The following is a 22,096-nucleotide window of genomic DNA, read 5'->3' as shown; positions in this document are numbered from 1 at the left end:
ATATGCCATTCATAAAATCAGGGATGTACTTGAGTAATCAAGTTCTACTTCTATACTGAAGTATTCTTTTGGATAATTTGTACTTGAATAACTGTTGAAACACTTTTCAACTACAAACCAATTTACCTATTTACTTTTCTTTAAAGGGATAGTTCACCCAAAAACGAAAATTCCACCAATATTTTCTCACTCTTATATTGCTCCAAACCTGTATGAGTTCATTTTTTCTGCGGAACACAAAAATATGGAAAAAAGCTCTAATGTTGTTTGGATCCCAACGTTGATTAAAAACATCTTCTCTTGGGTTCTGCAGAAGTGAGAAGTACATACAATCCATAAATTATGAATTGAATAAATTTTGGGTGAGCTATCCCTTGAAGTAAACAGGTCATCATGGCTTTAATTTGTTTCTCTTAAAGGAGAGATTTTTTTAAGGTCTAAATTTTCACCTTACAGAACTAACAAGCCAATACATTTTTCTTCACTTACTTTTTAAATCCATATGAGTGTACAAGTTATAGGAATGAATAAACAACAGCTGAAATAATAATGAATTCAGAACAGGTTTCAGGAAGTACATTACCTTTTAAAAGTTTAGGGTTGCTAAGGTTTTATATATATATTTTTAAAGAAATTAATTAATACGTAAATTGAAGCATCCAGTGTTGTATTAAACTTGTATTTCTTATTCATAAAACAATATTGCAAAAATGTTTGATTTAAACAAAAATATTAATCAGCACACCATGGTTTTCAAAACGGATAATAATGCAAAATGTTTCTTGACCAACAAATCCACATATTAGAAAGATTTCTTAAGCATCATGTAAGACTGGAACATTGCATGCTAAAAAAGTATGTTTTAAAATTACATTAATATTCAAGTTTTTCAAAGGAAGTATATTAAAACAGAACTGTAATTTCTTAAATTGTATAATAATATTTTACAATATTACTGCATTTTTAATAAAAATAAATGCATCCTTGGTGGACATAAAGACACATTTTTCAAAAACATTAAAAAATCTTACTGATCCTAAACTTCTGAATGGTAGTGTAAGTTCAGGATAGTATACAGTACATCAATTTCTGCCTCGCTCAAACAGCCTCTAAACGTTATTTGTAATGGATACATAATGGATACATAATCATTTAAGAGTGACATTTTGCAAAGAACGTGAAGAATATATGTTGTTGGTATATATATATATATATATATATATATATATATATATATATATCCATATCTATATATATATATATATATATATATATATATATATATATATATATATATATATATATATAGATATATATATATATAAATATAATAAAGTTTCCACTTTCCACATTTGTTTGCAGTCAATTGTGACACTTTCTCACAAGCTTATACCACATTAAGGATAACCTTATGTTCCTATGTCATAAATGCTTTTAAGCAATATGTAAAAACTAATATGTACCTGTAGATCATTTTGGTTTTGGAGCCTACTGATTCCAGTAAAGAGTACCCATGGATCTGCAAGAAATGCCCCAGCTGCTGCAGCTCCAGGGCAGAGTTTGATCTGCCTTCCCAGTGGGGACAACCTGCTGTGTGGTGTGAGTTCAATCCTGTCCCTTGTCTTTGCAGGAAGCGGCCTGGGGTTCTTCTCTGCCTAGGGACGTGAATGTCGCTGCAAGCTGCCTTGTACAGGTACATCTTGCTGAAACTCACTCACATGTGCAATGCGGTCATAAAGATGTGAGAACTTTTCCACCTTGGCAGTTTTATATGAATACACAAAGCTATCAGACTGTGCAAATAGCTGCGGCCAGCTCAGGCCAATCCAAATACGGGACATCACACATGGAATTGTAATCCTTTAGTACCACCCAGTCATGGGTTTTCTGACTTCACGGCATTACAGTAAACAATGGGAGATAGAATTGTAAGTCATCTAAAATCCTCATGTTCCCTATGTGTCTGTAGTCAGAAAAAACTCCCAAATCTCTGGGTAACCACCCACATATGCTCAAACAAAAACACACACAGATACGCACACAGGTGACAGCGGCAGCTGGATCTACAACTCAATTACTTCCCTAATTCCAGAAATGAACATCTAAACATAGCTTTCAAAAGCATGGGGTTATGACACAGCATTATGTCTTGGTAATTTGTTAATTAGATAACAAAATCAGCGTTGCATGGTATTCTGGCGCTGTCTGGCATCAACGCTGACTGCCAGCTCCTTTGGTGGGATAAGCTGGGAAAAGCTTCAGCCATATTTCTGACATCAGATCAGATCAGTGGAATGCTATGAAGAGAATTTCAGCCAGAACACACATATGAGATGGTGCAGCATGGCTCTTATAACCTCTGATTCTACACAATGATAACAGCCTTTTCTATTAGATGATGCTCTCTCTCTTTTTTTCTTTTTTGTGAGTTTCTATATGAGTTTTTGTTCTTTGTGCTCCTCCTCCTCCTTCTATGAAGCTCAAAAATTCTTATTTAAATAATTTCAAACTCAGAATCACCAAAACATGTCAAAATTCAGACTGTGTTAAATATGGCGTATTCAAATTCTGAATAATTTAAAAAGACTTTTTTTTCTTAGTTCAGACTTGCCTATGTAAATTTGTTCTCAGTTTAGGACCACCTACGAATATTTGTTTTCAATTCAAGCTCGCCTATGATGACTTGTTCTCAATTCAGCCTCGCCTAAGCAGATTTGTTCTAAATTCAGACTCACCTACATAGATTTGTTCTCAGTTTAGACTCGCTTAAGTAGATTTGTTCAAAAATTCAGACTATGAATTCAATCTGAATTCAAGCTTTAATGGTCTTGCATTTGAATTCAGACTCAACTAAACAGATTTGTACTCTAATACAGACTCAGTACGTACTTGAGAAATCTGCTTTAAGCAACAACATATTCAGCTTCAACAAACTAAAAATCTCCAATATGGCTGCACTCAAATTCAAATAAATCTGTTTGCAAATTTAGATGCACAAGACTGATATCCATTGAAATATAAATAAGTTCTCGATTTAGACTCACAGTGGTATAACAGCAATTTAATTTAGGAATGCTGAGAATGCCAGAATAAGACAGTGAAGGGTTCTCTACAATGTGTACATATAAGAAGACTGAGGGGCTGAGGAAAGACTCTGAATAATCTTTTTGTGAAAAATATGGGAAACAGAAAGAGATCTATGACCATAAAGAAAGAATACCGCAGAGAGAGAAAGATATGGAAGTGGAGAGAGAAACTACATGAATGGAATACTGATAACTAGCTTGACAGATCCCCCTGCTGCAGGCAACCAATTCAGCTGTGACAATGACTTAGTAAACCTCCACACATGCTTACAGACACATACACACACAGTCAGCTTCCCTGACTGATGCGGGCTAATAGACATGGCTCTCACACGTCTCAAAGTGGGGATGGGGATTTCTTTAATAAAAATGACAGTTCTTAAAGGGGTCATGACATGAGAAACCAAATTTTCCTTGATCTTTTGACACAGAAGAGGACTTTGTATGCTTAATGCATCCTGCAAGGTTCATAACTTGAAAAGTCCTCATCATCAATAAAAAAAAAGCATTTATGTAATAACCTTTAGAAAACCGCTTGATTGGAGGTGCCAGGAGACGTCACAAGGATCCAGCCGTTTGCATAAACACTGCCTCCAGAGCAAGACAGCGACGAATAGTCATCTTCTCACCATAGGCCCCACAAACTGGCGTATATTAAAATAATAATAAAAAAATCCATGGCATGACTCCTTTAAATAATCTTAAATTATGTTTTGAAAGTTTGCAACTAGGATTAGTATCCTGGGGGATATAGAGATTTGAACCCCGTGGAGAGGGAAAGTGAGTGAGTGAACCTAATTTTTCTGAAGAATATTGAAAAGTGGGTCTCTGCAAATACTCAGGTCAAGTCACTCGATATAAAGAGTCGGTCATCAACTCACCCTCTTTATCTAAAATGAACATGGCAGCATGCTTTGAGAAGACCACTGACCTCAAAATAATAAATGTTGACTTCTCATTATTTAACGGGCATATAAAATCTAAAATAAGTAAAAGTAATATTTTAAAGAGACGACTCTGAACAAATTAATTAACTGTTTTCCTTGACATTCATAAGAAGCATTAATCCAACACTATCTGTACATTTCTGCTAATCACAAATAAAGTCTCAACTTTATTCCAGTAGGGCTGCAATCAAATAAAACCAACTCCTCCTTCTAGGGGTTGGATTTAGTTGTATAAAAAGACAGGTTTTAGTGCTGCAGGAAAAAAATCTTTTTATCCGACTCTTTGTTCAGGGTTTGCACTCTATCTGCCATGTGCCTTGCGCTGCTTTTTTAACTTTATTTTCATTTTTTATCATATGTCTTTTTTTACACTCCTTATTGTATAGTTGTATCTTATATTTTATATTTTCTAGATTTTTAGGCTCTACTGTTATTATATGTACACCGGGGGTCTGAGAGTAACGCAATTTCGATTCTCTGGAAGAATTGACAATAAAGCAGACTTGACTTGACTTGATAAAAATACACTTGAATTAAAAAAAAAACACTTAACAGCAAAACTGAAATCTGCAATAAACAAAAAAACACCGTTAAAATACATGTATAACAAACTAAGCAGTCAAAACCTTAAATATACACCACCAATCTACTGTCTACTACTTGCTACTGCAAAATGGCAAAGTCCAAAATACCAGGTTTTACCTGTTCTTTACTGCAAAATGTATGTCTGCAATAGTACATAATACTTGATTCTTTTTAAATGTATAATACTTAAAAATTGTTTTAAAATACAACGATCTCATTTGAGACTTGTTTTAAAATACAACGATCTCATTTGAGACTTAACAGTAAGCTGTTATAAAGCAATAAGCCTCAAGAAGTCGTGGTTAACAGTGAATTTATAACAGCTAAGCGGCGTTAAGCACGACGCGAAGCGAACGTAATAAGGTTTCACAGAAAAAAAAACAGAGCAAATAAAATTTAATGATATAAATAAAAACAGTATTCTTCCAGCAAACAATGTAGTTCCTCAGAAACAGTTGTGGTTCCAATAAAGTGGTTGCCGAGCAAGTATGTTTGCCTACCAAATCTGTTTTAACCATATAATTTACAACATACCCAAACGCGGCTCAACCAATCAGAATCAAGGACCGGAACTATCCGTTTTATAAATTCGCAATTGATAACTGATTTGCATCGATAATGTTTTTGTAAGTTTTATCCATATACTGTAGGTTTTACCCACTGATCTATAAGTGCTTTGGTTTAACCCCATGTTATTCAAATAAGAAAACGCCGCGTGCATTCACCATGGAAACGCTAAACAAAGTACCCGGAAGAGCAACGTAGCGACGCCTTACAAACTAAGCACAAAGAAAGTTTATATAAAACTAACCTTCATCTTCCAGTCCAAACTTATCTTACAGAGATGGAGGGTCTCGCGTCCGTGCATGATCTCCAGGCGCTGTCCGCTCTGCTCTCCCCAAACCATGAAGATGAGGAAGAAGATTTACAGGTTTGAACCGCTAACAAGCGCTGCTTTACATTGTCAACTGTAAAACGTTTGCGCAAGCATGCAAGTCGATAAATTATCCTTTTATTTTTTTTAGCAAGTGAAGCCCATGGCGAGGATGGGTCCGGGACATATCGGCTCTCCTGCTGCACCTTTGGAAAAAAAGAACAAAGAGGGTATACTGTATTCACGTTATATATCATAGATGTAATGCAATAATGTGCAATATATAAATATAAATAGATTTTATAATACAAATATAAATAGATTTTATAATACATATTTAAAAGTTATTTTATATAAATATGTAGAATAATAAAAAAGATTTAATAGATGATTTCATGTTTTATTTTATTTACTTACATAAATAATTGACATCTTTTGAAATTGATATATAATTTGAATTTGTTAAAAATCTTCACATGTTTTGTTATTGTCATCCTGCTATGTATGGGTTCAGTTATGAGAACATTAAAGCATCCTTCTATATCCTTTTTATCTCTCTCTTCCCTTTAGGTAGCACTGCCTATGTGAAGAAGAACAGCAAAAACATCTGGGATGAGGATGAAGTGACTGAGGGAGCACATTTTGATGACCTCACCGACCCACGGCCACAGCCAGAGTAAAACAAAATACATGCATGACAGAATCACATATGAGCTGTAAGTAAGCTGGCCTCTCACTGTGTGTTTTTGTTCGTTTAGGTACGAGATTGTGCTGAAACAGTCTGTTGGGACTGAAGATTTGTTTCTTGGCTTGAGCAGAAAGGACCCCTCATCCATGTGTTGTGACAGCATGCTGGTACTCCTTATTAAATCAATAAATCTTAAACATTAATATAACATTCAGCAAATACTATAGCATCTTTATTAGAATTATAAAATAAAGTGTTAGAAAAGTTACATTTACTTCAAAAAATAAATTACCCCAAAATTACTCACCCTCAAGCCACCCAAGATTAGTTTGTTTCTTTATTGGAACAGATTTGGAAAAATTTAGCATTGCACCACTTGCTTATCAGTGGATCCTCTGCAGTGAATGGGTGCCGTCAGAATGAGAGACCAAACAGCTGATAAAAACATCACAATAATCCACAAGTAATCCACACAACTTCCATCTTGCCAATTAATGTCTTGCCAAGTGAAAAGCTGTGTGTTTGTGTTAAAACAAATCCATCAAAACATTTTTAACTTTAAACTGTTGCTTTCGTCTTTTGATCTAAAATATTCCTATATATAAATATATAATTACTTTCTCCAGTGAACTATATGTGACTCATATTTTGGCCAGAGGTGATGGTTTAAAGTTTAATGTCTTAATGTTGGATATTATTTCTTCCAACCAAGAAGCTTTTCATTTCACAAGACATTAATTTCTGGACTGGAGATGTGTGGATTACTTGTGAATTATTGTGATGCTTTTATCAGCTGTTTTAAATCTTATTCTGATAGCACTTCGCTTAAGAGTTGCATGGACCTTTCTGAAGAGTTACTGTTCACTTAAAAGCAGAGTGAAATATTGAGTAAGTAATCTCAACTCTTAAATTTTGTGGATTTCCACACTATAAATTCCAAACTTTTTAAACTAATTTTAAAGTTTCAAAGATATAAAGCTTAAAATTCAGTAATGAGATTTAATGGAAAGAAAAAACAGCTGGGGTTTGAAACATCCATTCTCCTCCCTGAAAGAGACAGAGTTGGCTTTAATGGTGCATTAAAAACTGATTGGAATAAAAGCATTTGACTGTCCACAAATGACTGAAATGATCTTCATTTTAAAAGTTGCATTGTCAAATTAATCTCACAAAATCTCTTTTTTTTCTCATGCAAGGTAAGAGTTAAACTGCCAGATACAAAAGCATCTGATTTGGTGCTGGATGTGAGAGAGACATTTCTTGATCTCAGAACTCCAAAGTAGTAAGTAAACTATTAGGAAAATATTTCAGATCTAGTATTCACTACATAAGTAAATATGTGTGCATCTTGTTTGTTTCAGTAAATTGGGCCTTCATCTGCCTCACCCAGTGCACAAACAGGAGGGGAATGCCAGATTCATTGTGGAGAGAGAAGAACTGGAGATCACCCTGCCCATGAACAGACCAATGGACTGCATCAACCTGACCTGAGAGAAACAGAAAGAGTGACAGAACCATGAGCTGCATCAGTTCAGAATAGACAGTGTGGACAACTTCTACAGATACAGTTCTGCAGCCTTTCACTGACAGTCTTAAATCCAACCCATGAAATATGACCCATGAATTACCTCATTTATCAGTTAACACCAGAACCAGGAAGAAAACATAAAATGTTTCCAAATCAAGTCAATCCAGGTGGAAAGGAACCGGTGCCTGTGTAAGAATATATTGCTGTCCAGTTATTATTCAGTATTATAAAACTGTTTAAATTCTCTTGTCAGTTAAAGCATAATAAAATGGTGAATCCTTTTAATTCATGATTGCTTCTCTTTATGTTATCAAATAATAGTTTAAAGCAAAACCAGTCATAAGGGTAATTTTTTTTAAAACTGGAATGTATGCATAATTTTGAAAGCTGAATAAATAAGCTTTCAGTTGATGTATGTTTTGTTAGGATAGGGCAATATTTGACCAAAATACAACTAGGCTATTTGAAAATCTAGAATTTGAGGATGCAAAAAAAAAAAAAAATCACAATATTGAGAAAATCACCTTTAAAGTTGTCCAAATGAAGTCCTTAGCAACGTATATTACTAATCAAAAGGTTTTGATATATTTATAGTAGGAAATTTACAAAATATCTTCACAGACCATCATCTTTACTTAATATCCTTATGATTTTTGCCATTATTATTATTATTTTTTATATATATATAATTTTGACCCATACAATGTATTGTAGGCTATTGCTACAAATATGTTAAATTCTCAGAGCAGTCCCTGACTACCTCACTAATCATAGGCAAAGACGAAAATCTTTATATTCACGACTGCACGGTTTAATTTGATCCCATTCTTCTAATGCGCAGCCTAAAAGAACAGATAAATGCTTTATTACTGGTGTTTATTATAGGCATTTTTAAAGCAAACTGTAGAAGAATGTGCTTTATATCTGCCTGTACACATTTGTGAGAAGACACGCCTCTTGCGTATACAGTGATCTTAGAAACGGCTGTAAGTGACAGAATAAACAGCGTGTCGTGCATTATTGCTCATGGGCATCATGCAATACACCCCCCGAGCGCACGGATGCGCACATGCGTTGCCACAGCAGCGGACGTACGCGACGCGTGACGCAGGAGCGGGCTCCACACACTCTCTCCGGTAGCACAACAATACAAGCTCTCGCCGCTCCCCCTCCTTCGCTCTCGGTATGGCGGACGGCGAGCGGTCCCCGTTGCTCTCGGATCTCGGCGATGGAGCTTTGGGCAGTGGTAACGGCGGGGTGTCTCCCGGTGCGGCTTCACACGGTGCTCCCAACAAACCGCAGAGTGAGTAAAACGTTAGCGAGCGCGGCGCTTTTCTGCGCTGTCACGGGCCGCGCGCGCACACACACACCCACCCACCCACCAGTGCATTTACTACGATCTAGGTTCGGTAGGCTTTCTGTGCGGTTATTCGTGCTTTATTTTGCATGCTGGTGATGATGGAGGCAGGACCTGAGCGGATGGTTTTCTGGCGGATCGCAGTGGAGAGGCAGATACATGCAGATGCTGCTCCGCATATAATGCAGTTGCGTACAATATACCTGCGTCGGGAAGATGATATTATGTTGTCAAACAAAATAATGTTGAATTGAACCCCGCGTACTTTTGTCATCCATCACAGAGGCTGTTACGCAGCTAATGAATGAACATCACTTAGATTGTTCAGGTCTGTTTACTGTTGTGTTATCTGCCTTTCCGTGACAAATTTTAATAACAAACGGGCAGAATTTTCTTGAACTAGTCATATGACTGAAGACGACTGTACAAGGGGTTCCAGTGTCCCCATTTAACCACATTTACCGGTGAGTCGGTGTCTCTGCATTACACATTTACAGTAATCTGCCGTATCCGCCAACTCCAGCTACACCCAAACACATGATTAGCACATCTTCGGACCATTCAGAAAGCCTGAAATTATTGCCTGAGGAGACCGCAACCAATCATTGCGCAGAGTGGGCGGGGCCAATATAAAGTTTCTAAAGGGCGTGCTGATGATCTTGGGGTGGCGATTTTTAACTGATTTGGTGATGCTGGTGAAATTTGATCATAAAGATGTTTAAGTTTTATCACACTTGGGTTTATGACTTGATTTTGGGAGCTTTCAAAGAGTAATACTTACTTCAAATATCCTCACAAATCAGTTTTACCATGTTCCACTGTATTTGTGAGCACATTTCAAAAATGTGGCCCCCACAATTATAGGCAAATGTGTACATGATCTACTAGGCACATTCCAGCAGTCTCCTTACAAAGCTCCTTTCAGCAGATCTCGAGACCAAATCTGATTTTCTTGTTAATCCTAATGGCCTGGGTGACTGAGAAGAGTTTCACCTTCCCAAAGATTCAGTGTTCAGTTTAAACTTTCAGAAGTGAATGAAACTTTCATGTTTTATGCCATTTTATGAGCCAATATTTCCAGTTTCTTTGCTAAACTGATAATACAGATGCTGGTATTCAGAAATTATGGAGGTACTGTATAAATGAAAAACTCACAGCATTGAAGTTGTGATTAAGATAATAAAAAATTACAAATACATGAATAAATCATTCACAATAAGATCTCTAATATGCATTTTGATAATAGATAGGATGAATCTGAATTTTATCCTGACTTCTGGTGCAGTAAAACTTGCATGATTGTTAATCAAAATCTGCGATGGCAATCTCTTCCTTTTTAGGTTTTCCTCCGTTCCCGAGCTCGACTCAGCCTCCTGTGTTGATGAGCGAGAACCCTCCTCCATATTCCCCCCTGACGTCTCCAGAGAGTGGCAGTGCTCCAGTCATCAGCTGTAGGGTGTGCCAGTCGCTCATCAGCGTCGAGGGCAAAATTCACCAACACGTGGTCAAGTGTGGAGTCTGCAACGAAGCTACAGTGAGTTAGGAAAGAGCACATGTACACTTTATACATGATTTAAAAACTCAAGATGGATTAATTAGTTAACTTGTCAACTTTTGAACAATTAAAATTCTTAAGTTTTGACTTGTTGCTTGTTTGAATGTTTGCATGCTAAAGCTGATTCAATTCGAAATGCTGTTATTGGTCATGACTGTAAACAATACAGTTTTATCACTGACAAGAATATGCACAAACTGAGTAACTGATTCAGATAAATGTAACAGGGTTAACGGTACACTACCATTAAAAAGTTTGGGGTCAGTCTCTTATGCACACCAAGACCTATTTAATTTTGAACAGTAGTGTATATACATTGAATGATTCAGCATTACATGCAGTAGAATTTATTTGATTAAAATAACTTAATGTAGTAAGTAACCGCACACACTTTCGTTTTTGGGTAACCAGAATTAACTCTGTCTCTCTCCTCCTTTCTGTTTTTTCATTAACCTTCATTCTCTCCAGCCCATAAAGAATGCCCCTGCAGGGAAGAAATATGTGCGGTGTCCTTGTAACTGTCTTCTCATCTGCAAGGTCACATCCCAAAGGATCGCCTGCCCTCGGCCTTATTGGTAAGAGAGAGAGCAAGTTAAATTTAAAACGAATGAAATCTTTTAATATGAATAAAGGTCATCTTGTCACAGTCAGGATTGTGCATGTAAAGAATTAAATGTGTTTGTCTGCTCGTCTTGGCTAGTAAGAGGATCATAAATTTGGGGCCAGTCCATCCGGGTCCAGCCAGTCCAGAACCACAACCTGCTGGAGCTAGAGTTTCCTGCGGACACTGCAGCAACACTTTCCTGGTACATGCATGCATAAAACAGTAACATCATACTGTATCATTATCCACTGCAGTGACATCTTGACCGAATCACTCGGCTCAGGTTCAGCACCAAGTTCAATATCAGATGGCTATTTATTCTTGTTTTATTTATGCGACTGCTCAACCACTTTCTCAACATTTCAGTGGACCGAATTTACTGACAGGACGCTGGCTCGATGCCCCCATTGCAGAAAAGTGTGAGTATTTCATCAGCCAATATTCACAACACATTTCGCATGTACCAAATAAATCAAACTCTTTTATTAAATCGCAAATAATTCAACATTTCGTCTCTCTGTCAGCACCCCCTATACACAGCTTTGGCTTCTGAAATGCATTGCTGCCTTTTACTGACTGTAATTTTTTCTATGTTATGTCTCATAACATTTTAACATCCTGTCCTAGCTTATTGCCTACAGACTATTCAGCTGTTCATTGACTGATTCCCTCATATCTATGGCTCTTGTCAAAACATTGCTCTGTTTGTTTGAGCATACAGACAAAGCAACATAGGCTCAGCCAATGGCATGAGTTTGAGGCGGGACTAACTGTTTCTCCAACCAATAGAACACTGCAGTGAGGACATATTTTTGTAGGCCTGCCCAGAAGTTAGCGTCACCTTGATTCCCTCAACAAAAATCAAGTAGGATTTTCCATTGGATTTTGGATTATTGCAAAAATAAACTCTGTGACCAACATTATTCTTACATGATATTCACAAATTAACACAGTTTTTAGGAATTTGTAGCCTAAATACAGTTGTCAAAATTAAAAGCTAAAGTTGAAAAGTTGAAAACCGCTTAACTACAGCATGGTCACACGACTTCAACGTCTTCCAATATTATCCTATTATTCAGCTCTTTTAACCTTTAAATTAAAAAAAATAGAAATAAAAACAACTTTTTCCCTGAGAGTTGGTGATTGAATGGTTTTTAAGTTCACCATTCTGAACACAATGAAAGCAGACCAGTCAGTAGAAGAAAGTGGAGACATTTAATGTCCCAGACAACATCTGTAGTTGCATTTAGCCACTTGTTAGCAACTGCCTTTTTCAAGACAAAAGACAAAAAAAATCTCTTAGGCAGTATTACTGATGTATTTTATGTCATAGAGTAAAACATAAAAAAATAAAACTTGATACTCGTGTTAGCCACAGACCTAATTTCTGGTATTTAACAAAATACTTATTCAAAAAACAAAGAACAGTATTTTTGTAATGCTGTGTTCTGATGCTAGTGGCAGAGAAATTTCACACTGTACCTTTAAATAGTTTTGCATGTCCCATTGAATTAACCCTACTGTTCCTCTGATTGGTCTCTTCCTCATATCTTTCCTCACCAGATCTTCAATTGGCCAGAGATATCCAAGGAGACGGAGTCTGTGGTGTTACCTGCTGTGTTTGCTATTTAGCATCGCAGCTGCTGGTCTGATCGTGAGTGTGCACTTTAGTATATTTATTCACCATATATATGTATGTATACATGTATGTATTTTTTTTTTGTTTGTTGTAATTTATTCTTTGACTACACAATTGGCACGTCACTTAATCTGAACCATTTCTGTTGTTTTTTATTAGATGTGTACAGTTCTGTTTCAAAGAGTACCAAATGTATGAATAGTTTAGCAATAGTTTAACAATAGTTCAAATAATTAACTTTAAATACACGGTTGTTTATTGTCAGCCATCTAATTACCTATTTGTCCTCTGTTCATCATCATAACATCTGTTTAAACATTTTTGGTGGTGCCTGGTGTTTAAACTTTGTTGTAAAGTGTTAGCAGTTGAACTTAAATGTTTGTATTCTGTTCTTAAAAATCTGTCTGTGTTTGTCTCTAGGCAGGGACGTGGTCCCAGGCACGTGTGTACGGGGGTATTTATGCCTCCTGGGCGGCGGTGTTGTTGCTGGTGGTGTTGACGCTGGCCAGGGGACTTTACTGGAGCTGCATGAGGGTCAGCCAACCTCTCCACAACCTCACATAGAGAGAGAGACACCGCAAGAGAGGGGGGGCTGAGATTAGGGCTGGTGGGAAAAAATAAAGTCCACGGGAAAAGAGCTAGAGAGAATCATGGTTAACTCTTAAAGCTTGATTGTGAAGGGTCAAAGTAAAATCCAGGCTTGAGAAACACGTGAAAAAAAAGCTATTATGGCAAAGAAGATTAGTGTTTTAAACTTATTTTTATTCAGAAGCTTTCTTTGGATGTGTTTTCATCCGTGAATAGAAACTGACTTGTTACTCATGGTTACATGCAAACGCGAAGTTATGATTCCAAATGCTCCCTCAGTTTTAACCATTTACACACACACATAAAGAATATGCCACATACTCTCAAAACACATATAACTCTCTACGTACATCTTAAATGAACTACGCAACAATGCAGAAAAGACACCAATTCAACCTCATTCAAACCTTCAACACTACATTAGCTGCCTCTCTAGTGTCCAAATAAGCTCAGAAGCCTTACAAAGAGAGGAAGTACAGGTTGATCTCCACTAGAGGGTGTTCCAAAACCACACATACACACCTGTATATTCCATCACATTGCCTGTTTCTCTGTACAAACACTGCGAATCCAAATCATTTAGACCAGAACATGGTTAACAAATGCACAAAACCATTGTGTAACTGATTTTTCATAAACACTTCAAGTGTATAATTGCGCTCAAACACACTCTTTCTCCCTCTTTTTCTTTAGTTGTGAATGTTAAAAACTGTATTTTTTTTTTTTATCATTGTGAATTTTGTTTGTAAATATTTGTTGTTTATTTCATAGTTGCACTGTAGCTCTAACATGCTGTGATTCCTTTTTTATGTTTATATTTAATTTGTAAAATCACTACTGAAAAATCACTACTGATAATGTTTTGACTGGAACGAATATTGAGATTACAGCCACGCGTACCTTCGGAAAGCAGAAGAAAATAGTAATGAAGGTCAGCTGTGTTTCATGGACTTTATCAAAAGGGTCATTTACCTTTTTCTCATGTTCATGTGAAGTTAATCGTCATTTTCAGGTACTGTACATTTGATTATGTTCGAACCCTGATTAAGTGATACTAATGAGATTAATCAGACACTAGATTTGAATTCTACGCTCCAAGATCGTTTTTCTCTGTCAGAATTCAGAGTCTGTTGGTTTGTGTTTGTAAAGATAGGAAAACACAACTGAGATGTTCTCAATGCTGTTCTCATCACCAATATTCTTGCATTATATTCCTCATAAATATGCTAAATACATATGGTCCTAACTGCAAATCTGGAATTCAGAATCAGAATCTGCATTCTGTCCGTAAGAGAAAATGTCAGGTCTGGACGTCTGGAATCCCAAATAAGAGGTCAGGATGTTATTTATATAGAGCAGAAGGCCAATGATGGAGGTCTCCTCTGAATTTGTTTACATATGAGATTAAGATTACACATAATTAAAATGATGAAATTATAAAACAGTGAAAACACTTGTGTTGCATCTCATTTTTGTGAAGGTTTGTGTGTGATTCAATTGCTGCAGTAGTTTTGGCACTCTTCCTCTCAGTGTCTCTGGCCATTTTACCTTTTAGAAACCACAGCTCCCCTGAGCCAGGCAGAGAGAGAGATTTGTCAGCAGTAATGGAAGAGAAAGAGCAGAGATCTGGGGACACACAGATAGAGAGGTTTCAGTCTTCTGGAGGTGAGTCAGAGATTGACCACAAAAAAGTCTGCAAGCAGAGATCTGAGGATGAGACCTCTGTGAAACAGACCTGATTCATAATACGCACACATAAGGTTGTATAGGTCTCCTCTCTTGTGCTAATTCTAGTTATGTTTAGTTCAAGTTAGTGTGCTTAATTGCCATAAGAAAAACTACAAATATGTGGCTTAGATGTGCATAATGAAAAATGGTACAAGATAATTATTTTAATGTAAAATTGTCAATAGTCCAGTTATTAAGAAATCATTTAAACAGCAAATTAAATTAAAGTATTCTGCAGAGCTATTCAGGAAGATTACATGTTCTCTGAAAAGCGATGAAAATTAATTAAAAAGAATAATTAGTTTTTGTTTTTGTCATTAACAGAAGACATCTTTCTCTTGTTTTATTGGCATAACTGAATAGTGAAAAGTAAAAATCTTGATGTAAATGGAGGAAACGGGTAATATTAACAAATTAACATTAAAATGTAAATAAACCTAACAATTAACCATCTCTACAATTAATTGTAGATGTGAATAAATAATGCAGAAATAACTAAGAAAAATAATACTTTTACATATATAAACATGAAAATGATACTTAATTCCAATAATACATCAAAAGTTTAATGATAAGAAACAGTGCCAAGGCAGATTAATTTGTTTAAATTCTATTCAATCTAATATGCTTTTAAACAATAAGCCAAGGCATTTGCAGTTTGCTTTGATATAAAATATATGCCTTAAATATATATATACACACACACACACATATAATGAAGCATTAAAAGTTCTTATTGCACATAAAATAGAATACAAAAAAGTCCAATAAACTTAATCACTAAGACAATAATAATAATAAACATTTACTATTAAAATATGTAAACGAAAATAAGATGAATTCTAAACAAATATTTAGTTGTGATAAGAAACTCTTATTTTCTCTGTTGTGTCTCAGGGGAGAGAGTGAGTTCCCAATGGAATCAACCCGATCTGAGATTACTGAGCTTGCACAAACACACAAGAGCCTTTTATCCTCCTAACATATAACAGGATTCATCCTTAAAGAGGAGCCCTGTGACCTTATGCACACACACACACACACACACATTCTGTGTCACGCATGTTAAGCACATACACTCTCACTATTAGATCTGCAAATCTCCTCCTCTCGGTCTCAGTGTGAACAGCAATAAGCAGCTGTAAGAAGGATAGAGAGGGAGGTCTGGGAAGAAAGGATGAGAAGGGAGAGGAGATGAGAATGAAAAGATTAGATGAACTGGTGAGGAAGGGGTGTAAGTAGCTTTTGCACTGTCCACTTTAAAACACACAATTCACACATCCCCTCCCCCCCAACACACACACAGTTCAGATGTGAGAAAACTTTTAACAGTTAAGTTCAAAATGCAAAATTAGGTGATGGATATTGCAAAATTGTAAATGTTTTTTCACTTTGTGATTTTGTATATAACTTTAATGTACAATGTCAGAAGTCTGATGACTACATTCCTACGCTAAAAGCATAACATTCAACTCAATTAACAGCATGAATTATTGATGTCTGTCTGGACCTGAATTTGTGTGTACATTGGAATTAAAAGCCTCTGGTGTCACCAGTCACACGCAGCTTGTGTGTGTGTGTGTGTGTGTGTGTGTGTGTGTGTGTGTGTGTGTGTGTGTGTGTGTGTGTGTGTGTGTGTGTGTGTGTGTGTGTGTGTGTGTGTGACAGACAGACAGAGAGATATGAAACCGCTCTTTTATCTGTTAATTCACAGTTTATTTAACCTTTAATGAAAATGCTGCTTTAGTTTGAGTTCCATGTTTTACCATTCTCAGATAAACTGAGAATAATTTGGATGTAATTTTATCATTGAAGTATTTGGATAAAATAATTATGTATTAATTTGTATTAAATTGTATTAAAACATGATTTTGTTGTAATTTTATGTTATTACATTTTATGTGTTAAAAAGTTCAGTATAACAATAGGACAAGTAATTCTCTATTTTATTATTTTTTACATACTCATATTTTTATATTGGTTATAATGTAGGCTACTGTATACATCAATTCATTTATATAGTTAGTTAATTTAACCTACATTAGCTAAATGTTAGCTAAGATTTATCTCTCTCCTTGTGTGTTAAACCACATCCAATACAAAACATTCTCCTCAAAAAGGAAAGCTTGGATATCACATATGTCAATTTGGATTGAGAGAGAGATCAAGGATGAAGGTAATACAGTAAATGCAAGAGAGGAATAGAGTTAAAAATAAAATGAGAGTGAGGCGTTACAGGTGTCTTTCTTCTGATCATTCCTCCAGAAAAGAGCATCTCCACTGAACAGGTAACAGCTCTCTAACAGGATCTTACCAATGATTAATTAGGCCTGTAGTTCCTATTTAGGCTATAGCCTACTGTGAGTTTTAGTGCAGTATTTGTTGGCTGCAATCATTAATTATTGATATGTTGATTTATATAATTTAGTGATTTTATATGATGTTTTTGTTTTAAAATATATGTTTTAAAGAAAGAATTTCCAATGTCTAAATAAAAAAAAAATTAAAAAATTTATTTTATATCTTATTTAAAAAAACGGAACAGGCGGTAAATGTTACAAAAGTTTTGACGGACACGTAACAATAGCTTATTCTCAAAATTATTATTTTCATTTTTTTTTTTTACATTTTGAAATCTTTGAAAGTCTGACATTATCAGCAGCATACAAAATATGTAACAAAATAATAGACTGAATGACACTGAAAAGAAACTCATAGGTCTATAATCTAATTTTCTTTAATATTCAGCCAAACCGCCGAAAACAGTCCTGCAGTGACAAGAACTGAAACTCTACTTGAAGCAGCCTAATTGGATTCCAAACAATCGAACTGCTTCTTATTTTTACGCAATGATTTAATTGAGCGCATGTAGGGAATAAAAATTATGCTGATTATGAAGAAGATTATGAATATATTAATATCTTGCAGATGGAGTGTAATTGTCATTCCTCTCTGGGTCCTTTTCCCTCGGCTTACTGGAGCAGAAGTAAGTGAATGTGTGTGTGTGTGTGTGTGTGTGTGTGTGTGTGAGAGAGAGAGAGAGCAGTGCACAGCTGGAGCGCAGACTGTTAAACATAATTTGTCGTTGCTAATTCCATATGACTGCATTGTTTCTAATTATATAGCCTTAATATGACTTGCTCCATCATTTTACCTAGAAACACTGAGAAATGTGCCAAAGCAAAAATTATATAGCCTTTGTATTGTAAGACACAAGTCTGGTTTGGAGCACAAAACTAATTTATTAAATTTAACTACAGAATTAATCCATTACAATCATGACAGAAAATGCATAATTTTATGTTAATTCTAAAATGGATATTTCCCAAATTGCAGCCTTCGAAACCTAAGTAGCCTAGATTCCATTAACGTTATTTTTAAACAGTATTGTAGGATACAGTTTATTTTCTTTATTTTGCCTGGCTGAGTGCAAACATCCTTGCACATTGTGTGCGGGGGGAAATATACAGTTCGAAACCTTAACTTGATTGGATGTTTTGGTGTCTCATTGCCGTCAGTTGTTTTTAATGGATTTTTCCTAATTAATTGTTTCTATCTTTCAAGCAGCGCCAAATAAGTTTGTTCCTGTATCCCTCAGCAGTGCTGTTTCCTGATTGGGCGTATAAACCAGCGTGGTCTCCAGGCTCGCGGCAGGTGCATTTATGGCACTTCCTGTTGGAGCTGTTGGGGCGTGGCGAAGGCGGAGCGATCACGTGGGGCAGCGAATGGGGAGAGTTTGTGATCAGAGACCCAGAGAGATTGGCTAAACTGTGGGGGGAGAGGAAGGGCAAGCCACACATGAATTACGCATAGACAGTAAAATAAATTACGACAAACTCAGCAGAGCTTTAAGGTACCTCCATACTTACAAAATGAATCTATAATAATATTTATATATTATTTAAAGAATAATGTATTATGGTATTGTAAGTTTACATGACTGTTACACTTCTATGACATTTTATGATATTTTATCAGTTGACTAAAACCTAGTTTGACATCTGTTTTTTTTTCTCTCTCTCTCAGGTATTATTATGATAAACGAATTTTGCGCAAGACCAAAGGGAAACATTTCACCTACAAATTTAACTTCAGTAAACTAATCTTAGTGAATTACCCAAGTCTTTCAACCTGCCCACAGGTGCGTTTAAATGTTTAATTGCGCAGTTGCAATTTTGCGTATATAGTAATTGTTATTTTTTTAAATCTCATTCTTTTCAGAATGCAACGTCTGTCCCTTTCTCTGTTTTTCCGTCTCAGCTTTCCTTCTGCAACCCTTCTATTGACAGGGGTAAGAGTGTCACTGCTGACCTTTGAACAATGAAATATTGCTTATTTGAAATGTCATCACTGATTTAGGCAAATAGCACTAAAAATCACAAGAGAGGAGTGGAGCACAAGACAAAAGCCATGACAACCAAGAAAATATTTCCTGAGACCATGCACTAGAACTTTTAGTACTACTACTGGTTTTATCATAATTATTATCAATTTTTTGATGTAAATTAATAAACCATATTGGCAGGTTGAGAACAAAGCACTTTTATATTTGATGCTGTTAACAAGAGAACATGTGTATAAATAGATTTTACATTAATTTATCTGCAAAATATATATGTGGTAACACATTGTTAAAGATGTTTTTCTTTATGCATTTACCATTTTGTTGCATCAAATAAGTTTGTCACTTACTGGATGATTAAACATTTTGCAGTTTAACTATTTAAATACTGAGAAAGCAAGCTCATTGGTTGCAGAATCATGAGGCCTATCAGCTTGATTCATATAGTAAATGATGTGAATAGTGACAACCTTTAATTTAGTTTTTACATTTTAGGTCATTTTTATAGTGTGTGTTGATATTTAAGTAATATTTAGAAAGTACTGAAAGTACCATCAGGAAAGAAAGAAAAAATAAATAAAAAACACAAACTAAAACTAAAACTAAAAGAAATTTCAGGTATTTGCAGTCCACTATTTCAAATCATAGATAAAATCTTAAAATTAAACTAAATTAAAATGAGAGGTCTACAACTAATTGGACAACAATGCCTAAACCTCATATGGGCCACACACAAAGGTTACAGACAGAATAGCCACCCAATTCTTCAGGGAAGTCTAAAGTTAATTTATCAATTTTGCATGACAGAACTAATTTATTTTGCAAGGCAGGCTCTAAATATTAATTGAAAACCATTGCTAAACTAACCTTAATGCTATGGCAGACATAAGAGTGTAGTACTGTACCTTCCTGCAATGTATGTTAGAGCTACTGGGCTGTGACAATAGTGGATATGGTGTAGAGTTTTTGTGATCAGAGATCCAGAGATATTGGCTCAACTGTCTCAGAAGAAGAAGGTCAATACAGCAAATTCATTTTTTTACTTTTTACTAAGATGAATAAATTCTCAATTAACTGAATTATTATAGAGTATTTTATTGCTGACATTATGAAATCATTGTTAAAAAATTCTTAACAGGGTGGACAAAATCACAACAGTCTGAACAGGGATTTAAAATGAAACAATTTATAAAACATTAAGAAGTTTAAGTTCCTTCAAACTTAAGTTATTTGTACTACTGTGCTCTCACTTTCCTCTCTTAAGACTTCAGAGTATACATCAAAAGCAATTTACAATTAATTTGTGCAATTTATCAAGGAATTATGGCAGGGTGGGCATTAACAAAGTAAATATTATGCCCTGAAGTTAGTCATTGCACCATGCCACATAAACTAAGCCAAACATTGAAGGGTTCTCAAATAAAAAAATGACATAGTTCCCATAACAGAGTGAACATATTTAAGAAAGGAAAAATATCAGAAAGGAAAAAATAAAAATAAACAGTTAATATAACATAGGATCTCACTCACATTACCAGGGTGTTTTCCCATCAAGGAAGTGATTTAGATTTATGATTCAATTAACATTTCATGTTGCCAGCTTTTTTTTTTTTTTTTTTTTTAAAAAGGACAGTAGTCCAAATAATTGGGTGGACAATAACTTAAGGTTCACACTAAAAAGTCTAATTATAATTGTTAAATGTATTAATTGAAAAAAAAACAAAACAAATCTAACAAAAATTGGATTACATACCCAACAATATATATATATATATATATATATATATATATATATATATATATATATGTGTGTGTATACAGAGGCATTGTCATGTTAGAATAGAAAACGGTCCTGTCCAAAGTGTTGCTTGTCACGAGTTCGGTCCATGGACTTCCATTCATTCACCACCAGAGGTCACCCATCACCACTATGAATCTAAACAACAAGTCAAACCTGTTCATCAGAAGGGGTTGTCCCAGTACTTGGCAATATAGTGTATCAGAAGGATGGTTGCGGGAACCAGGAGGCAGGATCTAATCAAAGCTGTGCTTTTTACTATCAAAAAAAAAAAAAAAAACCCTAGGAGCACTGGAGAACAAAGTTTTCACAATCTAACAACAACCACAGCAAACCAACATAGCACAGACAAGAACAAATCTTCAGCTGAAAACTGAGGGCTGTAAATACACATTTGCTAATCAGTTAACAAATGAGTAACTATGTCAACAACCAGGGGCATGACAGTAACTAAGACAACCAAAGAAACAGGAACTAATTGAAAATAAAACACAGGGAACAAAGGAGACAAATATACTATGACACAATCAACATAAAGGTCCTCAAAACAGAACATATATGTGACATAATGACAGTCATGACATTTCACAATATACTTTTGTTCCTTCTATGACTTAGCTACCAATATAATTTCATGTTGCACAATTCTAGATCACAAAGTGTATAATCATAATAGAAATGGAGAGACATCCTATATTATAAACTATTGTATCATCAAGCCCTGTTCTAATGTTGCCTAACAACGGGTCAAACTTTACTGGCATAGGTTTTTTTTTA

The 22,096-nt window shown here is 35.3% G+C and overlaps 2 protein-coding genes across 3 annotated transcripts; both read left to right on the top strand.

Moving 5' to 3' along the window:
* The first annotated feature begins 5,207 nt into the window (after positions 1 to 5,207).
* Positions 5,208 to 7,989, top strand: dnaaf6 (dynein axonemal assembly factor 6). Its single transcript, XM_019063528.2, has 6 exons — positions 5,208 to 5,549; positions 5,644 to 5,722; positions 6,063 to 6,168; positions 6,251 to 6,347; positions 7,377 to 7,462; positions 7,542 to 7,989. The coding sequence occupies exons 1-6, from the start codon at positions 5,463 to 5,465 to the stop codon at positions 7,669 to 7,671; spliced, it is 585 nt and encodes a 194-aa protein (XP_018919073.1). The 5' UTR covers positions 5,208 to 5,462; the 3' UTR covers positions 7,672 to 7,989.
* Positions 7,990 to 8,733: 744 nt separating this feature from the next.
* On the top strand, positions 8,734 to 14,904 carry pip4p1a (phosphatidylinositol-4,5-bisphosphate 4-phosphatase 1a). Of its 2 annotated transcripts, XM_042718864.1 has the most exons (8): positions 9,037 to 9,252; positions 9,349 to 9,529; positions 10,406 to 10,599; positions 11,089 to 11,195; positions 11,321 to 11,426; positions 11,591 to 11,643; positions 12,788 to 12,878; positions 13,284 to 14,904. In XM_042718864.1, the coding sequence occupies exons 3-8, from the start codon at positions 10,447 to 10,449 to the stop codon at positions 13,425 to 13,427; spliced, it is 654 nt and encodes a 217-aa protein (XP_042574798.1). In that variant the 5' UTR covers positions 9,037 to 9,252; positions 9,349 to 9,529; positions 10,406 to 10,446; the 3' UTR covers positions 13,428 to 14,904. The 2 variants fall into 2 exon arrangements, with proteins under 2 accessions (XP_018918542.1, XP_042574798.1); XM_019062997.2 differs by lacking the exons at positions 9,037 to 9,252; positions 9,349 to 9,529 and adding an exon at positions 8,734 to 9,011.
* Positions 14,905 to 22,096: the final 7,192 nt, after the last annotated feature.

Source organism: Cyprinus carpio, chromosome B2 (genome assembly GCF_018340385.1).
Source record: "Cyprinus carpio isolate SPL01 chromosome B2, ASM1834038v1, whole genome shotgun sequence".
Lineage (NCBI taxonomy): Eukaryota > Metazoa > Chordata > Actinopteri > Cypriniformes > Cyprinidae > Cyprinus > Cyprinus carpio.
This window is presented reverse-complemented; position numbering and strand designations above follow the sequence as displayed.

Bases quoted from the DNA above. Each gene is read 5' to 3' on its own strand.
- pip4p1a (XM_019062997.2), top strand. From the start codon at position 8,894: ATGGCGGACGGCGAGCGGTCCCCGTTGCTCTCGGATCTCGGCGATGGA. The intron at 10,600-11,088 runs GTGAGTTAGGAA...CATTCTCTCCAG, and splicing joins GAGTCTGCAACGAAGCTACA to CCCATAAAGAATGCCCCTGC. The intron at 11,427-11,590 runs GTACATGCATGC...TCAACATTTCAG, and splicing joins ACTGCAGCAACACTTTCCTG to TGGACCGAATTTACTGACAG.
- dnaaf6 (XM_019063528.2), top strand. From the start codon at position 5,463: ATGGAGGGTCTCGCGTCCGTGCATGATCTCCAGGCGCTGTCCGCTCTG. The intron at 5,550-5,643 runs GTTTGAACCGCT...TATTTTTTTTAG, and splicing joins ATGAGGAAGAAGATTTACAG to CAAGTGAAGCCCATGGCGAG. The intron at 7,463-7,541 runs GTAAGTAAACTA...TGTTTGTTTCAG, and splicing joins GATCTCAGAACTCCAAAGTA to TAAATTGGGCCTTCATCTGC.